This window comes from Uranotaenia lowii, chromosome 3 (genome assembly GCF_029784155.1).
Source record: "Uranotaenia lowii strain MFRU-FL chromosome 3, ASM2978415v1, whole genome shotgun sequence".
NCBI lineage: Eukaryota > Metazoa > Arthropoda > Insecta > Diptera > Culicidae > Uranotaenia > Uranotaenia lowii.
Window position 1 is genome coordinate 82,491,105 of NC_073693.1, and position 13,939 is coordinate 82,505,043.

Sequence of the window (13,939 nt, forward strand, 5' to 3'; positions counted from 1 at the left end):
TTCAATCCTGTTTTCAATTCATGTTTTTTTTGGTAATTTGTTTCGTATGCTCTATCTAGACATAGAGGAGAATACTTGATACCTGGGGATAGTTGATTCAGGATACTTGAGGAGGATACTTGATCCCTGGGGATAGTTGATTCAACAAGTAAGAAAAAAATGAATGAAAGACGTTATACTTTATTTCGAATAATTGTTTTGCAATGAACATCATTGCAATTCTTGCAATTCTTTTAACCTAGATTTTTGGAATTAAAAACAATACGCCTAGATGTAGTGAATGGTTTAAAACAGTGTACAGAAGCGATATGCAGTTTTTTTGAATTTTGAACCAATTTGAGTTCGTAAGCAGTTATGAGTCTAGAAAATTATACATTGTACAGTAACACTTTGTTTTCCTGCATGCCGTTTTCTTTATCAAATAAATAGTTACCTTTCAAAGTCGATCTGTAACATTTGTTCAGTTGTTAAGCTACAAGAATGTTCTTGATTAGCGAAGATATAAATTGGCTCATTGGCGATACTGAACTTCAGTTTTCATAATGCTGTTACTTGTGTTATCCTTCGCTTTGCTGCAATTGACAGTAATTACTACTGCTATTTGGATCTGATTTCTAAGTGCTAATATCTTTTTGTTTCAGGTACAGACGGCTGGAACTTGCATTCCGTTTCCAGTTTATGTGAGTTATGTGAATCATCTTCCAAAAAAAAAAATGAAACTTCAGCAAAGTATTTTTTTTAGGTTAAGAAGCTTGCATCATGTTGCAATTTGATTACTGCCAATACTGATGGAATTCCGGAAAAATGTGATTATGTGAAAAAATATTACTATAATTTGCTAAACGTCATTAATATGCTCCTCAGGTTTCGACTTGTATCCTACAGTTACAGCAGAGCAATCCACTGCAGAATTTTTAAAAGGGCTCACGGTAAGAAATTGTTTGAAATACTTTACTCGAAATCTTCTGTTGAACTTTTTTTTATATCTTTAAGTGTTTTTTCGAGTGTCTCGATGAAGCAAAACAGGTAACCAATAACAAGGAAATTCTTATGGATAATGTGAAAACAATGGCACAATCTCTGGCCGTGAACGTTCGGGATAAATTTGTTCAATCTTATGAAGATTGCAAGTCGGGTGTGGGTGACTTCACGACCTATTTCCAAAGTTTACAACCTTCTTGCCAATCTTTTGCTATGGAACTGGAGTTTTGTGCAACTGCTGCCTTACAAAAAAGATGTCCGAACGAAGATTTTCAAACAGATGGTATGTGTGTTGGTTTCAATGAAACGTGTCCCGATAAATAGTACATCGCAACCACATTTATAAACATTTTCCTTCACATAGGTTTTGGTTTGGAGTAATGGAAATTTTATTTTCAGCTTAAGTTTGTTTCACCGAATTATTGTCTTTTATCTCTTAATTTCAGATAATGAATGTCAACAGATAAAACAAGGCGCCATGCCTTGTGCTTTTACTTAGAATCCGTTCATTTCTATAACATCACAACTTTACGTCACCATTGAACCAGTTGATACACATTTAACAGCACAAGAGTAATCCTTTTCCGTACCTAATTATATGAAACACAAGAATGAACTATTGTCTAACATTTCTAATTGTTTGAATTACATTGAAAAGTTTGTGTGGTAATCAGTACTGATGTTTTTTTTTTATTCATTTTTCTCGTTAGTTTATTATTTAACAGTATTTAACATTATCTAAATCACAAATCCGATTATGAAGTGCCGCCGACCGTAGCCTAGAGGATAGCGTTTAGGTCTTCTAAGCTAGAAGTCATGAGATCGAGTCTCGGTCTCGGCATACATAGCACTTTTCTGTTGGCGGGTGGTGTTAGCATTAGTAAGATGCTTGCCATTATATCCTTGAAAGATGTACGCTTTAGTCTTAAGTAGATTCTAGATCTCTTCAAAGAAACATGAAGTTTCACTGAGATCCTGTGTGTTCGAGGTGTGTGTGTTTTTTAAAAAGTTCGCCCGAATGTTGTTGTTTGTTTTTATTTTCAAGTCAATTTCTAAAATGTTATACTTTTGAAAGAAAAAGAAAAGTCCGACAAGTCAAACTTTGAAAACTGGGTGCCATGACCAGGGACGGGAATATGTCACAGTCATGAGCCAAAAATTGCGACTAGTGACCCATTTTTTTCCTCACATGTCGTTAGTTTAGGATTTTTTTGAAATGAAAGCATGCTATGAATGATTATTTTGGTAAAGAAAGATTTTTCCATTATGAGATCTACAATATTTCGGTCATTACATGATGGTTAAAAATGGTCATGACATAGATCACCAGTGCAATTTTTGGCTGCTTTGTTTGATAAGCTAATTTTCAATATGCTGTAATATGACAAACACCATCTAGGAATAGTATGTATGTATGTATATATGTATTTATGTATGTATGTAAGTATGGTTCCCCCATCGGTAGCAAGGTCCTGCCTCTGGCTGTGTGGCTTGGCCTTCGAATTTCTCCTAGAGACCATTCAATTATTACGTAACGCTTTTAGGGGGGGAGGGGTATAATAGTTTGTTACGTTTTGTGGATTTTGCTTAGAAATTTTGAGACGAATGTGGTACGTAGGGGGGAGGGGGGGGGGGGTTGAAAATGCTCGAAAATCGCGTTACGTAATATTTGAACGGCCCCCTAGGGCTTCCACGGTCCGATGGTTCGTTGAAGGAATCCAACCCTCAGAAACCTACAATGGCCGATTGCAGAAACCCGTGCCGATTGCAATAGTCTCTTCAGATTAACCTCAGATGCATTCCCTCTGAAATATATAATTATTTTTACAATGAAACACATCTTACATGTCGGCAATTTATGGGATTCGAACTCAAAAGTTTTTCTTTCCGATACCGGTAATCGAACCCAGTACGCCTAGGCTACCAGGCTCGCGCCAGCCTATCCACTAGACCACATCAACGCTATGACAAGCGCTAACTAGCAATAGTATGAAAAAAATAGAGATAATTGTTTGCTACGCCTTTTTTAAAGATTCCATTTGGTTCCGAAATTTCATTCATTGCTCACTCTTCTCATACGTGACATTAATTTACCTCATGTGAATATGAATGGTATTTTCATTCACATGATAGGAATATTTCTGTCATGACATGATCCAAGACTGATCATATTTTCTTGGGTATAGAGATCCGCCGTCCTTATGAATTAATGAAAATTTTCAAGCCTGGCCATGACTATTCAATTTGAGATTTGGAATCGAAAATTACTCGTTTTTTTAAAAAAAATTGTTAAGATACGCAATATAAGGAATTCTACGAGCAACTGCGTTCCAGTTGTAGTAGGTATGTCTAATTTAAGTAGTACAAATCCGTTACGCCATAAAAAACACAAAAACTTCTTCAATTTCAATTTCATATACATACATAGGGGAGAATGGGGATACTTGATTGTTTTTTTTTCTTATTTTAAGCATATATTTTTGGTAAAACTTTGCAGATCGCTGTCTTTTCCATTTTCTGACAGCGTGTAATTTCAAGTTTATATGCTGCAAAAGTTAGATCGATACATGAACCCTTCGATGAACTAGAAGCGTTTTAGCTTAGCTTAGCTTGTTTGACTACTCATATCCACCTTAAATCATTAAGCCCGAAATGTTCCAATTAGTCTTCAACAATACCACCATTTTCTCATGGTTTTAATAAAAATATAAATCTATATTGTGTCAAATCATTCAATGCATTTAGAATTCCATGATCGCTGGCGTGGCTAAGTAGAACGAGTTCCACATCGCCAATGGTTGCTACTCAGTGATTGATCGAGGCCATCAATTTTGTACAAGGACCAAAAGAATGCAGCTTGGGATAAGCAACTCATTCTCAATATACAAAACTCATGCTCTCCCATTTAAAAATGATCAATAACGGCGCCGGCCACGTCCTACACAGAAAATTTTTTTTTACTATTACGTGTCACTGAAACCGCAACCTTTAAAATTAATCAATCTGTAGTTAACAAAACCTGTAATTTTAAATTGTTTTGCTTGAAAGTTTACGAAGATTCATTTATTATTACAGCAAATGTTCTGTAAATAAGTTGTACACTGAAAATTAAATGTCACGTAATTTGTTTTTCGACCTGAAAAATTACGGTGAATGTCCTGCTCCTTTTTGTTACAGGACATTTGCGTAATTCTACAGGAAATAGTTTTTGCTGTGTAGTAGTCAAAGGGGAATGAAGGCAGGATTATTAGTAAGATACTTTTTAAATCTGTTAATCCAGTTTTCTTCAAAAGCTTGTTTTGAAAAACTCTGAACAATGATAAGTCAGTATCACCAGCAATAGAAACCTTCTATACGTTTGCAAATCTATATTCAAGTATCTCAAGAAGGGTTGTAAGGGAGAGGTTTTTATCAGGAGCCATTTTTGGAAAATGGTGCGATCTTCGTTTTACCTCCTATGCTCCTAGACATTTCCTGGGAAACTCCTATTAACATCTACGAGGCGTTATTAGTTTTAAAATTTAAAAAGAATTCTGAACACTCAAATAATTTGAAAATAATCTCTAACACATCACTGACTTTCAATACGACTCTTGGACCAAAGAATGGGTTGTGTTAGTTAGCGAAAGGTTTTGGTATGGTGCGATCTTTTGTGAGTGATCTTCATTTAAAAGTATATTCTAAATTTCTCGCTTTTTCCCTTTCTGCTATCCCTGTGCAATTCTCCAATTTATAGAACGGCTTTTGAGATTTTATTTAACTCACAAACTATTTCAATATCCTAAATTTTCATGAACAGTTTTGTAATCAAGAATTATATAACACTTTTATATGATAAACATGATTTAATACTTTTATATGAAACTTAAAAAAATTTGAAAAATTCTGAATATTTTCTTTTGTGTTAAGGATAGAACCGTTCTATAAATTGTTGAATTGGTTTCTAATCTTTGCCTCACAGCTATCAAATTCTATTATTATTACAGAACTAGCTGTTTTTACCCGGCCTTGCTCGGGTTCACATAAAATATAAATCAAAATGAATCGTTTGACTTTTAGTAATTTTGGAAGCTTTGTATTCATATTTATATATTAGATTTTGCGCATGTTTTGTCATGTAAGCTTTGTAAGTTTTGTTAGTTTTGTTTTAAGTTTTGATTGGGATTATTTACTGTGTTTATCATTTTCATAATATTAGTTTTGTATCAATGGAATTTAAAAATAATTTCCTTTGAATGTTTATTCATCCTATTACTAAAAATTCTATATTTTACCCAACATTTTTTGGAAGCTTAAATCGATTGAATCGATTGAATTGATTGAAGTAAAAAAATAAGGCATTTTTTTAACTTCAAATGAAATTTTTTTTCTATCTTCACCATTCTCCAACTAATGAAAATCTCTTTTGGAGTTCATCCTACTTTTCAAGATGGATCTCCCCGAACAGTGGAATATTCTTAATTTACTTAGAAGTTTCTTAAAAGAATTGAACCAAATATAATTGAAACAATATTCACCACACTTATTTTCTTCATATAATGAGAAGGCGACACCATCAGCATCCTCTAGCGGACAAAATGGAAGCATTAATTCGAGAAATTCGTCTAACTTGTGAATAGCGTGTATTCCGACTCGACTTGATCAGGGATGCCAGTTATAATAAATGAAATTGTTTGTTTCTATTCTTGCACCATAAAAATTTTAGTAAACCAACAAATTGTATTGTTTCAAAAAATACATAGATTTGGATGCGAATAAAGTGTTTTTTTAGGAAAATGATTTTAAATTCGATCGGTCAACTGCTTAACTGTTTATCAAAATTTTGCTTACTAATAATAGTTAAGGAAAAAAATATCACGAAATTTACGTAGAAATATCGTTATTTTCTCTTAACTAGATGACGGGTGTCGCTTTTCAATTTGGCATAAAATGGGGTTTTAAACGATTCGTATTAAAAGATGGTATTGTTATAGTCTCATGCTAAATTTTTCTTGTTAATATTTGAACATTTTCAAACAAATTGGTTTATCATTATCAAACTATAAAGTTTGTTAGATCATTTATCAAATCCAGATCTTAGGTCAAAGGACATTATACCGAGCTTTTATCCAGCAATAACATGACAATAATCTCTCTTGGATGTTTATAATTAATGAATTGATTAAAAAAATCAATTTTAACAAAGCGTTTCAGAAATGCCAGTGCTCCAAAAAAAAACAAAAAGCTAACAACTAATATTTATGTTTTCTGATTATGGACTTGGAATCATGCCTGAGAGACTTGTGACATATCTTCTGAAAAACATGAAAGAAGTAAAGGCTGGTGGTGCGAATTTTGAATTCATTTCTTAAATGAGCGGATTTTTTTTTATGTGTTCCTAAACTAAACAAAAAAAGTGATGAAAATATGTTCGGACGGCATCCCTGATCAGCATTTTGACAACTCCAGATTAACATTTTGAAAGGGCACAGATTGATTTTTTTTATTAATTGAGACAAATGTATGCAACAGAATTGTTTTTCTTTCAAATTCAAACCAATTGTACTGAAATAAATAAAAAAAAACTCTTTCAAATGAAATCACAGCTGAAATAGTTTCACAGAAACGATTATCAAGGAGAAAACAAAATTTAAGCACATTTTTTTTTAATTAATACGAAAACTGTGTGCACATTAAGCATCATGTCATTTGTTATTACCAAGAAAGAAAAAATCTGTTTCCGCCATGGAATGTGACGAAATTATATTGGTATTGGCATGTATATTGGTTTTGAAATGAAACGTTTTTATTATTTTTTACTATTGCAAAACAAATTATATTCCAAAACACAAAAAACTGTTTAAACATAACTAGGAAAAATTAATAATAATCATTTTTGAATTTCAATTTTTTTATTATTTTATCTATATTTAATTTTCGTCTCTTAGCTAAGCTTTTAAAATTTGTATTAAGCTTCCGCTTATTTTGATTTGCCGTTTTGTATGACATATTCTAGGTAACGGATCGTTGTTAAAAACTCGAAATAAAGACAAAGATGAAACAAAATTTATGGAATTTGATTTAAAGAAACTAAAAGGCGCAAATGTTTGATTAAGAATATGTAGTTTGTTTGCTTTCTCGTTAAGTGTTGGCGGAAATTTGCAATGCAAAAGTCTAAAATCTGTGCAGGCAGATTTTATGGCGAGTGTCGTAACATTCCCTTTTCATTCTTTTTTTTTTAACTTTGCGCTAAATCGATAGGAATATTACAATCACGATGTTTAAGAGTATCAGCAGTGGTCAGGTGTCAAAGCTATAATAACACTGAATTTTAACACTTGCTCCTCGGTATTGAAAAAGCAAGCCAGGAGCAATATTTGAATACCGACTAGCTCCTGATTTGACAAATGCTAACAAAAGGAAATAGCATCAAAAAACAACAACACCTATCGGAGCGTCACCAGTGGCTAAAATGGAAACCAGTTTAGCACTTACCGGTGCGCAAATGTACTGCTAAAGCTAAAAAATGACCTAGAATGTGTCCGGGGTTAACGCCTGGGATAGCACTTATCGCTGCCGATGCTTTAAGGGTTTAGACAACGTTTTAAGAATTGTAAGAATATGCGCTGTTAATAATTCATATTTATTCAAATAGTAATCATTTTACTTCCGCCTTTTCTATATGCTACGCCACACTTTTTACGATTGCCAATTGAAAAATCAGGACACCTGGCATCTCTGATCAAAGCTCCGAAAAAATTCACAGTGTAATAGTTCCATTTCTGTCGCCAGATAGCGCTATTCGTGTCTCCCGATTTCTCGTTAAGTGGTGTATATCGGTTCTAGTATATCTGATTGAACCTTGTTCAGCTGTGCTAAGGACTCACTTTGCATCTTTTCAATTGGATGTGTACTTTTTTGATTTCACACTGTTTTGATATAACACTGATTAGTTTTTCTAAATGTTAAAAGTTCCACTAATAGTTTTTTGAAACTATCGAAAACAAATCATTTCGGAATCGGAATCGCCAATTTTAAAAGGTTATGGAAAAAATTTTATTTGAGTTCTATTTCATTTTTTTTTCATACTCGGACACAATTATCCCATTAGTTATGTCGAAGAGTGATCAATGTAAAATATTCTTAGATATCATTCAGTTGAATTCGCAGTAGTAAACGGTTTTTCTCATAATTGCCTAGTAAAATTGAACACATTGATGATCAACAATAACTCAAAAGTTAGAAATTGACCAAAAAAATTGAATCGTACAAAACTAAAAACCATAGGTTTAACTACTTAAAAGTATCATGCGATGGATTTGGTTTTCCCAGATTATGTAAGTTCAATCTTCAAATCCCCCATTCAAATTTCCCGTCGCTATCAATGCTTTGAAATCGCAGCTTTCAACTTATAACTCAGAATTTAATTAATTTTTCTTTCTCTATGAGGAATTCCAAAAACATGAAAATGGTGGTTTTTAAAAGCGGGAATTTATGAAAATCGGTTGATTTGTTTTCAGCACTCAATCCAAATACATAGATATTTAGCTGAAGAAGTCAATTCATTATGAAGATGGATGAAGATGAATCATTGCATCCTACTCCACACACTATATTCTTGTAGACTCTCAACGTCCCCAGGGGCGGTAAAGACCACTTTGAAAGCCACTGTTCTAATCAATTTATTCCAAACAGGCAAGTAGGAGTATTTTTTTATCCCAAAAGTGTTATTATTGCATCCTAGCACCACGTGCGTGTGCCCTGTGCTACGAACAGCTGTAGAAGAAATATAAAAAGCCCGCCAAAATTTTCTCTTTCAAATTTTTAATGCTCAGTAAGCTTTGATTTGCTGTTCAGTACACGTGAACTCTGGATGGTCGATTCTAATGCCCAGCCCATGGTGATGGTGAAAATAACCCCGCCAACGGAAACGAAAATCGGCTGCCAAATGGGTGCCATGACTTTTGGTTCGTGGGAGAAAAAACGAAAGTTGTATGGGAGGGTCTCTTTCCTTAGGTGGGAGGGGCTCAAAACTATTACTTAAACCTTACCATGGTCCAAACACATAACTGTACCAAATTTCAGGCTGATCGGTTAAGCGGTGTGGATTTGTATAAGGTGCATACAAACAAACAAACATATATAGTCCAACTCATCTTTATATATTAGAAGAAGATAGCTATCATTTAAAATGAAATCACAGTAAACGTTGAAATACCGTACTTGAAAGGAGGATTAATTATTATTATAAACATTGTAAATATTTCAATAAATCGTTTTCAATTTGGAACTAATGCTCGTGTAAATTTTTTTTGATTGCTTAGTAGCTCGATAGTTCTACTTTTGCATGGTTGATTGATTTATTTAATGATTGACTAAATGAACCACGAAACATAGCAAACTTTACTCAATGTTTGCTGAAATATTTTTTTTATTATTTTGATAAAGTTATATCGAATACTAAATACTGAAATTAAAATGGTACACCAATTCTTGCAAACTAATGAAAAATTTTCGCTATTTAAAATCCAATCAAAATAATTTTTTTTTAAATATTCTGATGCAGCTTAAATGAATTAACGACAGAACATTAACGAAACAAATAATGTCACATTTTCTGCAAAGCAAAGATGACACTTTGCATATAATTAACCTGTTGTTGTAACTGAATCTAAACAAACGTTCTTTAAAATGCATTTCGCGGAATTGATGAATTTTGATACGCATGATGAGTTCAAAATAATCTATTGCGTTTGTTAACTTACATAATCCTAATACTAGGTGAAATAAAAAAAAGTCTTTTTGAAACGAAGTATTCTGTTAAGTAAAGGGTGATACGGTCAAAATTTGGTCAAGGGAAAACGCGTGTAAATCGGTGAAATCGTTTATTTAAAAAATCAAATTAAATTTCTTTTTCAAGTTTAATTAGTATAAAATTTAGGAAAAATATTCAGTTAGGATTCCGCTTTTCCAAATCCGAATTGCCGGGCCTTACGCTTAACCCCTGCCATCAGATTTTGTACAGCCACCTTGTCCACCTTCTTCGCCGCAGAAAGCCAGTTTGCCTTGAACTGCTGCCCAGTATTTCTCAATTGAGCGGAGCTCTGGCGTGTTGGGAGGGTTCTTGTCCTTGGGAACCACCTGCACGTTGTTGGCGTCCCATGGTCTTTTCACCGTAACGGCAAGATACCAAATCGGGCCAAAACAGTACGGAACAACCGTGTTTCTTCAGGAAAGGCAGCAGACGTTTATTAAAACTCTCTTTCACGTTAATTTCTTGGTTGACAGTCCCGGAAGCTATGAAAATGCTGCTTTTCAAGCCACAGGTACAGATGGCTTGCCAAACCAGATATTTCTTCGCGAACTTTGACAATTTCATGTGCTTGAAAATATCTGCTACCTTTCCCCTTCCTTTTGCCGTATAAAACTCCTGTCCCGGAAGCTGATTGTAGTCGGCTTTGACGTAGGTTTCGTCGTCCATTACCACGCAGTCAAACTTCGTCAGCATCGTCGTTCACAGCCTCTGGGATCGTGCTTTGGCCGTCGTATTTTGTTTATCATCTCGATTTGGAGTCACTTCCTTCTTGTAAGTCGATAGCTCGGCTCGTTTTTTTGCTCGATACACGGTTTAAGACTATACACCCAGCTTATTTGCGGCATCTACAACTCACTTTGTCGTCTCAGCAGTTTCCGGTTTTCGATTTCCCCCCGATCTCAGATTTCCTGGCTGTCGACAAACGTTCCCCAAACACTTTAATTACATTTGTAACGGTTGATTTGGCAACTTTTAGCGATTTTGCCAGCTTTGCGTGCGAGTAGCTCGGATTTTCGCGATGCGCGAGCAAAATTTTGATACGCTGCTCTTCTTCCTTGGACGGCATTTTGACAACTGAAGAGTGAATTTCAAAATCAAAATAGGAGCAACATTCTACACACACACACACCTTCAAAATGAGGGGTGTTCAGGTTTTTTAAATGCAAAATTGAAAGAAATACGTCAAGTTGATATTGACCAAATTTTGACCGTATCACCATTTATAACTAGCTCTTTACAGTTTCTTTGTAAGTTTAAACTATTGTGTTCTCTGGGACAGTATATGAAAACATAATTGATTCACAGAGCCTTTCCGTGATTGACATAATGCTGTGTTTGTATGCCCTCAGTGAGCATCTAGAAGATGTTATTTTTGAGAAAAAAATTACAAAAAAGTAGGATTCTGTGTAAAAGAAGCTACTCTCAGTTGTTGCGCAAAATCTTCTGGGTATAGTTAGGCCGAATGTACAATTGTACGAATATGGTATTGAACTAAAACAAGTAAAAATACCAAAAAATCACAAATGGTTTAAAGCATGGGTGGCCAAGGTTTTCAACAGGCGTGCCAAATTTAAGAAATGAGATTTGCCAGCGGGCCGAACAACAATTTTTGTTTTATATTAAAAGAAAATAAAGAAAAGCAAAATTTTGGAAATCCTATAAAAACTAAAATATGTTTGCATTTGCCTGTCTTACCTCAAGTAGAGATTCATTTTAATACTTAAATAATTTTTGTTACCTATTTATTTTGATCCGAATTCTGTACGTACGACAGACAGATTTTTGAGATATGGCGATGATTTTTACACATTCTGCGTCATTTCATTAAGTATCATTTAAAAACTTTTTATAATATTGCTTACGAGCTCACGGTGCTATTTAAAATCTAAAGCCATTTTACTCAACTGTAAATTCTATTTAGTTTGTCATTATTGATATTCCTACTCAAATACAGAACACCTTGTCAATACTGAGCTGTTTTGATTTTGTTAATTTTCATAAACATACATTTTTCTGCTGAAATTTATCAAAAAGCTTTCAGTTTTATGAATCTTTTGGATTTTGTATACAATTCAATTTAATTTCTTAATTCAGACTTCTCGCTGTTAAACCTTTTTTTTGCAAAGTGGAATTAAATTTTCCGGTTATGTTAAACTTTCTTTTCGATTTGATGATAACCCAAGCAACCAAAAGCCTCATATTTACTTGAATGAAGGCATTGAAAGTTACATATTGGCTGACAAAGAGAATCAACTGCCCAATTCCCTTTAGTGAACTTTATGTACCCATTAATGAACTTGAAAGTTGCCAAAGTGATTAATATGTACGTTGTATGTGACTTGTTTTGCCCAAGTCCTATTGGTGAACTATATCTGCTCATTAACGAACTTGAAAGCTGCAAAAGTGATCTATACGTACGTTATACGGGACTTAAGTCACATAAAGGGCACAAAAGTGCTCAATACGGGATTTGGTAAGTCACATAAAGGGCACAAAAGTGCTCAAACGGGATTTGATAAGTCACAAAAAGTGCATTGATGTGCTTTCAAAATCAAATCACCACTTCGAGTTTTAGTTTCAGTTAGAACAACATCTAGGCGTGGCCTAGTGGTAGCGTGTTTGATTCTCACCACGAAGGTCGGGGTTCGATCCCCAAGCCGGGTAAGTTTTTTTTCAATAAGTAATTTTGTACTTGAGTGACTATTCGGATGCGATATATGTAGGAAATGTAGAAAAGAAGCAATTGAGCAATTTGTCGAGTTTGAAATCCGGCGCGTGGCATCATGGCGGCACCGGTACAGAAAACAGTAAATAATCAAGAGAAGGTGATATGAACCGAAGCTAACGGTTCAGTTGAGATAGAGAGATTTTTTTCCTCATTTTGCGATTTTTTGGAGGCTGAATTAAGAGGCCGCTGGAAGTTGAATAGAAGATCATTAAGACTTGTTTGGAACTTGAGAGCATCAATGAGCACTTAAATTTGAGCTGCATAGAACGCACTTCATATCAATGATGAGGCTGAGTAAGCGTTTTTGTACCTGTTGTATGGGACTTTTGGTTCCTTGGGAATCACTCGAATTTCGTTCGAATTGCAACATATTTTATATTGAATTTCATTGAAATCCGTCCGTGTTTAAAAAGGATAACAGTACAAATGATCATCTAGTTATGTCCAAATTCATTAGTTATTTATGAAAATAAGTTAAAAAATATTTTAGTTGAATCGTATTTGCATTGAATTTGTAAAAGACCTTCGTCACACCGTATTAGATAAAAGATTTTTTCAAATACAATGATTTATCTCGTGAAGTCAAAGTTCGTTTGTGTACTAAGTTTGACAATAAAAAATGCTAGGAAACCATTTGATTTTCATTTCCACTAACGAATAATGGAGTTATAATTTTTATTATCATGTGAATACGATACGGTGATTTTACTTAAATTATTTTAAATCGATAGCTTGATATGATCTTACTGTCTTCATGACACCTTCCATACTCCTCAAAATGAGAACTCGAGTCCGGTTGAAAGCTCCCACAACAGTGCAGACCACTTTTAAAACATTCATCGCCAAGCGTCACCCACGACATAGTACATCTAACTTCGAAAAACCAAAACAACAATGCAGAATTATCGTATTTATTCAAAATTATCTCAGATTTTTACCAAATCTCTCAATGTTCACTAGCATAATTTTGAATCCCAAATAATATCCTAAGTTGATGTTTTGGCTTTTCAAAAATGGACATATAGCAACGAAAGTGTGCCATACCATACCATACCAATAATGGTAAACCAATGGTTTGAAGAATGAGATGGAAAGTACACATGATGTGTGAAAACAATATTCTACAATTTTAACCCTTTAATGCATAATGTTGTTTTAAAACAACACTAATTGAATTAAATTTATTTCTAAAATGCTATGATATTCACGGAACATTCCTGCATTAAAATTGTGCTAAAGATTACAGAGCTCAGGATGTTGTTAATACTGACTTTTTAATCATACGTGAGTTATTTGCGAAGGTATGCAATAGAGTTGACTTTTTTCACTGTTGTTTTAAAATAACATTATGTATTAAAGGGTTGAGAATTGATAAATTGAAACTATAATTGTAATTGTTACTTTATTCAGCGGTAACCTTTTTGTAAACTAACATT

The 13,939-nt window shown here is 33.9% G+C and overlaps 1 protein-coding gene across 1 annotated transcript; it reads left to right on the forward strand.

Moving 5' to 3' along the window:
* The first annotated feature begins 530 nt into the window (after window positions 1-530).
* Window positions 531-1,657, forward strand: LOC129758305 (uncharacterized). Its single transcript, XM_055755783.1, has 6 exons — window positions 531-584; window positions 642-680; window positions 743-806; window positions 865-929; window positions 994-1,264; window positions 1,428-1,657. The coding sequence occupies exons 1-6, from the start codon at window positions 543-545 to the stop codon at window positions 1,478-1,480; spliced, it is 534 nt and encodes a 177-aa protein (XP_055611758.1). The 5' UTR covers window positions 531-542; the 3' UTR covers window positions 1,481-1,657.
* Window positions 1,658-13,939: the final 12,282 nt, after the last annotated feature.

Coding starts and splice junctions, on each gene's coding strand:
- LOC129758305 (XM_055755783.1), top strand. CDS start 543: ATGCTGTTACTTGTGTTATCCTTCGCTTTGCTGCAATTGACA. Junction 681..742: donor GCATTCCGTTTCCAGTTTAT/GTGAGTTATGTG, acceptor TATTTTTTTTAG/GTTAAGAAGCTTGCATCATG. Junction 930..993: donor AATTTTTAAAAGGGCTCACG/GTAAGAAATTGT, acceptor TATATCTTTAAG/TGTTTTTTCGAGTGTCTCGA.